Raw genomic sequence first — 8,168 nt, 5'->3', positions numbered from 1 at the left:
TTGGTTAACTACCATTTTTAGAGTGAACTACACTTCATGAAGTTTTTGAGATCAGTTGGTATGAGAGTTTATGATGATTGAGTTGGTTGTTATGAATTTTTAAAGATGACACAAAAACAGCAAAACTTTCTAGATAACAACTTGATTATATTTGTTTTGATGGATGATACGATATGACTAAATGGTGTAAGTTGTGAGAGTTTTGATTTACGCACATACGTGTTGGTATCTGACACTCGAACAATTGGTTTCGAGTATAAATGATAGTTTACTGATAAAGAGTTTTGATGATTTTGAATTGTTTGGTTTGCGTTGAAAAGATGTCAAGATGTTAAGTTTTGAGTCGAGAGACGAGTTCACGTGTTGAAATCTCGTGACTGACATTATATATGAATAGGTCATGCCGAAATTTTTAATGAATACTTTGATATATCATCAAATAATCATTATAATTTCTAAGTGAAATTAGGATTTGAGCATAGTCAATTCTTGTTGACCCGTGATTCAAATACATGCCTAATGGAAAGATTAACTTTCTAATTGGTTTATTAGATGAGATGTGAGCGAATTGATCTGCTAAGAAAGTGGACTTTTCGATGAGTTAAATATTTCTTTTAATTGAAGCACTGCTAATTATAACATAAGGATGTTATAATTAATGAGTAATGACGAGAGATAATAATTGTTATATTGATTAACAACCAAGAGAGATGAACATTAGAGATACTAATGTTTCATAAAAGAGATTAGATTATTAATCGAGTTTTCTTTAATAACTTCTCACTGATTCTTCATAACGATGAAGGTCTTTTTGGGAAGTAACGACTTGAGGGAGAGAGTGACGTTACTCATTGATACAGAGACACAACGAGGTGGGCATTACTTTCATATATATCAAATGAGTTTAAATGTTACGTTCAAGCAAGTTATTTCATGATAAAATCTTTGAGTTAAAGTTATTTCAAGTATTGTCTTGCCATAAAATGTTTAAATTTTAGTATGATATCTATCTGCTTTGGCTTTGCCAATGATGCAATCGAATTCGGGTCCTGAGCAGTTGATAGCTATCCTGCCAGGGCTAGTGTACACCAGTGACCGTGAGTCATCTAGCGGGTTGGCCGGTCAAGTGACCGTGAGAGGTGGCCACCTCTCCGGCACACAGTTCCAGATATGATAGATTACAAGAGAACTTAGACTGATCAGTCGAACTTTAAGAATCACAAATGAATTTAGTAAGCTTGGGCCTTTTAGCTAAAACTCCCTTGCTGTACTGTTTATGATGGCATGACAATTTACAGTTTTGAAGCATGTATTTTTATACTTAGGCATACGTGCCCACTGAGTACTTTTGTACTCAGCCCTGCATATGTTTTCTAAATGTGCAGGTTGAGCTGATGTGATGATGGTGCTGCAATGAGCGGAGTCTCCAGGGTTGTTAATAAATAGTTAACCTGTCTAGAATATGTCTTCATACATATGTCTAGCTACTTTCCGCTGCAAGATGTTGTTGATGTTATAGTATGTTATGTCATACTTTGAGTCTTAAGAGAATGATTTCATATGATGTATAACTTGATTAATGATATTAATTAAGTTTTATGCTGTCTTTCATAGACTGTTTTCAATTGAGTATTAATGAATAAAAATGACGAGTTTTATTAAGATGAGTAAGTTTTACGGCTATAAATGACGCCCCTTTTCTTCCCCTTCTTCTTTAACCCCATCCCTAGTCGTGGATCACTCGGCCTAACTATCCCTAGTTAGGGCGGGCTGTGACAGTCCTTATAAAAAATATCAATTTTTTAATAGAACGGATTTTAATAAAGTAATTTAATGTATTGCACTAAAAAAACGGAGATTACCGATGGTGATTTGCTGTCGGTATTGACGGCACAACGGCCGATAAAGTAGTTGCTGGCGGTGTTACCGGCGGCAAATCGCCGTCGTTGATTTAGTAACGCCATTACCGACGGCGATCGGTCGCCGCCGGCAACTAGCAGCAAAGCCGCCGGCATTTTCGCCCAACGTCAAAAGCCGTCGCTAATTAGTTGCGGCGCCACCGCCGTCGGCCCATCGGTAATGTTGACCGGACGGCGGTGGCACACTCGTTGGACTTGGCCGAGGTATTACCGACGGCAAAATACCGTTGGTAATATTTTTTATTTTATTTTATTTTATTTTATTTATTTATTTATTTTATTGTATGTCCACAATTTATTTCCATATTTATACAGTATTACATAAGTTAGATGAACTTCCCAGTCGGTCACCCATCTTAGTTGTGCTCTAAGTCAAGAGCGCTTAACCTTGAAGTTCTTTTCGAATGGTCACCAGTACAGAACACTCGTATTATTGATATATATCTAGTACCTATTAATTCATTTAAAGTCTACTTCAATATACAATATCATATATATTCATAATCTTAGAATATGTCGAGATGATATCCAAAAAATGTTGTTAATTACTGATTGGGCTCGTTTCCGTCCTTATTTTTTTGTCGAAAAAATATTTATTTATTAATTTATTAATATATATATATATATATATATATATATATATATTTATTTTATCAATCTAGTTTATACACCATAAGTATTTTATCAATCTAGTAAGAATCTTGAATTCTTACTAGGAATATTATCTTAGATTGGTTAGTGAATCACTAATCAAATTAACATTCCTAAGTTATAATTATAAGATCCTTAGTAGATTCTTACTAAGAATCTTGAATTCTTACTAATAATCTTAGATGAGTGATGAGTGAATCACTAATCAAATTAACATTCTTAAGTTATAATTATAAGATTCTTACTCAGAATCTTGAATTCTTAGTCTTAGATTAGTAACGAGTGATGAGTGAATCACTAATCAAATTAACATTCTTAAGTTATAATTATAATTCTTACTAAGAATCTTGAATTCTTAGTAATAATCTTAGATTAGTGATGAGTGATGAGTGAATCACTAATCAAATTAACATTCTTAAGTTATAATTATAAGATTCTTAATAAGAATCTTCAATTCTTAGTAATAATATTAGATTAGTGATGATCGATGAGTGAATCACTAACCAAATTAACATTCTTAAGTTATAATTATAAGATTCTTGGAATCTTGAATTCTTAAGTAATATCTTACATTAGTATATATAAAGTGATGAGTAAATCACTAATCAAATTAACATTTCTTAAGTTATAATTATAAGTTTCTTACTTTATAAGAATCTTGAATTCTTAGTAATAATATTAGATTAATGATGATTGATGAGTGAATCACTAATCAAATTAACATTCTTAAGTTATAATTATGAGATTCTTACTAAGAATCTTGAATTCGTAAGTAATATATTACATTAGTGATGAGTGATGATTAAATCACTAATCAAATTAACATTCTTAAGTTATAATTATAAGAATCTTGAATTCTTAGTAATAATATTAGATTAGTGATGATTGATGAGTGAATCACTAATCAAATTAACATTCTTAAGTTATAATTATAAGATTCTTACTAAGAATCTTGAATTTTTAAGTAATATCTTACATTAGTGATGAGTGATGAGTAAATCGCTAATCAAATTAACATTCTTAAGTTATAATTATAAGATTTTAATAAGATGTGTACATTGACGTATGAATCAGATGATACATTAATCCATGTTGGATAACTACTTAAACTCTTGGCTTGTTTTATTAGCTAGACGATCTTTATTAATGAAGTTTCATATTTTCTGATAGTCTGGTTGAAAATTGATGTTGTGACACATATTGCTAAAAGAGGTCATTATCCGACATTTATGAAACATGAATTTGGAGAATTTGATTGAAGTAAACGAAACTTTTGAGGTGAATAATCAATGTTTAAATTTTCAATTGTATTTCAATATATATTCAATTTTAATATTTTTGTAATATTATCTTTGACCAACTTATTAGATGATAAATGAAAAAAAAATGAACAAAAAAATAAATAAGAAAAAGGCTGAAAAAAAAAATTACCGACAGCAAATGCTGTCGGTAATTAGCGGCGCGGCACCGCCGTCGGTAATTTTGGCCGGACGGCGGTGATGCTATCGCCGGATGTTACCGACGGTGGTGATTAGCGGCGGCCACATGCCGCCGGTAAATAGCGACGGCAATTGCCGTCGGTAATAAATAAATATTATTAAATTAATTAATAATAAATATAAAATAATATATATGTAAATTAGCGATGGCGCAACCGCCGCTAATTAGCGGCAGCTATTTTACCGTCAGTAATGCGCCGATAATAGGCAAAAAGGCGTGTCGTCGTTTTTGCCGCCGCCGTGCCGTCGGTAATTGCCGGCGGCGCCGCCACCGTTGCTATTCACGTGTTTTTTTGTAGTGTTGTGAGTGGAGTAAGAGTCTTTATAACCATTGGCAAGAGTCTTATTAATCTAATTTATATTTTACACGTACAATTTGTAGCTATAGCAAGATTAAGTTATTCGACAACAAAATTGGCAAGAAGGAAGATATGCACCGCAATGCATTCAATTTGACTAATCACAATGCAATGAGTGAATTGGTTTTGGCACATTATTGCTACATATACAGAACATCATGTTGTCCAAAAAGTTCAAGACAATTTATGCAAATAGATTAGTATCCAATATTTTTTGTGTTCATTATATGTCCTTATCGTGTCTATATAATAAGAATATACGATAATTTCATGTCGTGTCTAATACATGTCGAGTTCGTACAACATTGTAATTTTGTTTCATGTCTGTGTTCGTGTCGTCGGATTGTTTCTTGTTATTAATCCAAAAACCATTGGGTCACCTTTGTGTTTGTATTTATATTCATGTTTATTACGAATATATTTTTAACGGGTCATATTCATATTTGATGTTATCGTATAATGTCGATATGATGCTACGAACTATGAGCCCTAGCAAATTGAGAATAATTTATATAAGTATCCTACGATGTTCACCCAAGGTCTCCTTCTAAAAACACCAGATCCATCACATCCATATTACCGTGGTAAAATTTGTTTTTTTTAAGAAGAAGATGTGTCTTGATATTTGAAAGGTTTAGGAATTGTTATGAATTTGTATCACGTTATCGAAGATGGGATTCTCTGTCCCAGAATATTGTGTGTACCACGTGTACCACTCTTCATTTCTTTGTTTTATAAATTATTTTTTATAAAAATAAAAATTATTATTATATTATAAACTCTAATTAGTATTTATCATTGAAAAATTAAAATTTAAAAAATTATATACCCTAACTTTGAATTAATGAACCCAAATAATCTATTATTAATTCAAATAAATATAAAAAAATAATTATAAACCCTAAATGGATGAGTGAACCCTTGTTAATTATCTTTATATTATATAAAAGCATAATAAATTAAAATTGAATAAAAAATAATTTAAAAATATAAAGAAATGAAGAGTGGTACACACTATATTTTGGTACAGAGAATTTCATTTGCACGTCATCGACATACATGTAAACACCATTTATTCTGTATGCGGCTCTTCGTACGAACTGTAAATAAAAAGTATGCATGGTAGAGCGATACAGAACAGAACGTGAGATTTTTTCTTAATTGTAGAATTGTAGTCTTGCTTAGGAGTTAATTAACGATATTTAATATTCTCGTCGTCCCACTTCAATAATTCCTTAATTTTTCTTTTTTTTTGGTGATGATGTTTATTTGACGATCATGTTTGTGAAGATAAACAATAAATAAAGTTAATGCATATAATTAAATTACATTTTATTTAAAAACATTAGTTATATTTTATTAATATGTGTTAAAAGGCAATGCAGGCTATCAAAGTGGACATGATGAGAAGTATTTGAATAGCCCCATTCTAGACATGAGAATTCATTTGCAATCTCAATAATAACTTATAAAGGTTAATTATTGAGAAATGCTATATTGCATATATATTTTATGTGAGCATCACTCACGTCTAACCCATGATAGTGTTATCTTTTTTATTTTATATATTTATTTAGTTCAAGTACCTTATAATTAAATTGTAATTGAGATCATTAATTTTATTAATTATTTGAATTTAATGAGAAAATGAATGAATCGAGCTTTGATTTTTATGTATTTACAAAATTAATGATCTCAAAAACAGTTTAATTATAAGATATTATAATCAAAATAAATGTATAAAACATGATATTTTGCGTGCTTTGAGTGTGATAATATCGTTGAACTGAAGACTTGTGATAATTTATGATGCAATTAACCTATTAATATCTAAGTGTACGGACAAACTGATGTTTTTAGACTTGCTTTAAGTGCAATTATTTTGATATATTTATGTACATGTTTTTATGCGTGTTGCTTTGCGCTCCTAACTTTTTGTTAGGATCTCTACAAACTTGGTCTTTTGGACCCTTTCGAAGCAATATGAAATTTAATTATGCAAAAGAGAAAAAAAAAATTATCATATATAGAATAAATACACCAAGCTGACCATTTATGTTTTACTTATCATATGTATTTATAGTAAATAATCCACATCATAATTACGCTGAGTAGGCATACAATTCGATATCGATCAATAACATGATAATTTAACAGAATTTTCTTCATCGCCTGTTCAAGAGAAATACACATATATACGGCCGGCTTGGAACCAATACTTAGAAGTTAGAACGATCGAAATTCTCATACATTGATCTCCAGAAATACAGAACAATAAATTATTACGATTTAAACCTTGTAATCAGATTTATTGAAAGTAAAAAATATAATATAAATTCAAACCTTGTAACATAGTATATTATACCATAATTAACAAAATAAAATCAAATAAAGGAATTCTTTTTCTTTCAAGAAATGACGATGAAACTTGATATTAGATCCAAGTTTTATTGAGTGTTGAAAGAGGAAGACGATTAATAACAAGTGAAATCCGTTGGAGGAGTGGTTCCACACACATTGAGCAGCAGGGAGAAAGCCAGCGGTATGTTGAATTTCATGCCAAACATATGAGCCCTAATGGTGGTGCAGAGGCACGCCGCCGCCTCCAACTCCACCATCCCCGCAAGCAAGCTGCAGCACTGCCTCGTCGGAGGTTTCCCACTCCACATTCCCACCATATTCCCCATCACTTTTGCACATGCACGTAGCTTTAGGGCGTCTCTCGGGCACCTTCGCATCGGCCGGGGGTGCATCGTGAGGCCAGGGGGCATCGCGAGCCCGGGAGGCATCGCAGGCCCGGGGGCCATTGCCGAGCCGCTGCCTCTAGTGGTGGTGGCGGCGGCGGCGGATAGGACCAAGTAGACAAGGTTGAGGGAGAGAAGAATATTATGGGCTTTCGGTGAAGCCATATTCTATACAACTTTTGTTTTCCTTTAATTTCGTTTTTCAAGATTTTTAATTTCGTGCAGACGAGGAGCTAGTGCTGCCTTTTTATACTTGGAGAGATGTGCTATTACATGCGATTTGTAATTATTTTTGTATTTAGGAAATATTACACTATGTAAGAAAATAACTTAGATTAGGTCAGCATTTTTTGGCCTAGATTTAGGGGCGACTGGTATGTAGTAAGGAGGTGGGAATAGAATGCTCATTCCTATGTTAATTCCTAATTCCACGTACGGTTGGTGGAATAATAAAATGAGGAATGGTCATTCCCCTCATATTCGCTAATCCCATATATACGGTATTAATGATTCTCCCTCCTCTTTTGGTACTATGTAATCCTAATTATAAGGAATGAATTTTATTTTTTATTTTGACAAAACTACCCCCGTTTATTTATTATTTTGACAAATCTACATTATCACATGATTCACATCTCATATATAGTCATCATCACGTCTTTTATCTAGTTCTCTTCCAAATTCATCGCAGACGGACACACAACAATACATACAATTCTGCCTCAATTTTCAGGTTAATAATTGCAAGGGAAAGGATATGATTTCTTATAAACAGACGCCTTTGATTGATTTTGGTACTGATTGATTATATATGTTGTTTTTGCTTTCTGTCTTTTATATATATATATATATATATAATATCTCCGTCCTTATAAAAAATATCAATTTGTTAATAGAACGGATTTTAATAAAGTAATTTAATGTATTGCACTAAAAAAATGGAGATTACCGATGGTGATTTGCTGTCGGTATTGACGGCACAACGGCCGATAAAGT

The 8,168-nt window shown here is 32.1% G+C and overlaps 1 protein-coding gene across 1 annotated transcript; it reads right to left on the bottom strand.

Moving 5' to 3' along the window:
* Positions 1–6,624: 6,624 nt before the first annotated feature.
* Positions 6,625–7,399, bottom strand: LOC130988226 (cortical cell-delineating protein-like). Its single transcript, XM_057912014.1, has one exon. The coding sequence runs from the start codon at positions 7,335–7,337 to the stop codon at positions 6,903–6,905; it is 435 nt and encodes a 144-aa protein (XP_057767997.1). The 5' UTR covers positions 7,338–7,399; the 3' UTR covers positions 6,625–6,902.
* Positions 7,400–8,168: the final 769 nt, after the last annotated feature.

The sequence above is a fragment of the Salvia miltiorrhiza genome, chromosome 1 (genome assembly GCF_028751815.1).
Source record: "Salvia miltiorrhiza cultivar Shanhuang (shh) chromosome 1, IMPLAD_Smil_shh, whole genome shotgun sequence".
Lineage (NCBI taxonomy): Eukaryota > Viridiplantae > Streptophyta > Magnoliopsida > Lamiales > Lamiaceae > Salvia > Salvia miltiorrhiza.
Note: the sequence above shows the minus strand (reverse complement) of the source record. Positions and strands in the feature narration are given on the sequence as shown.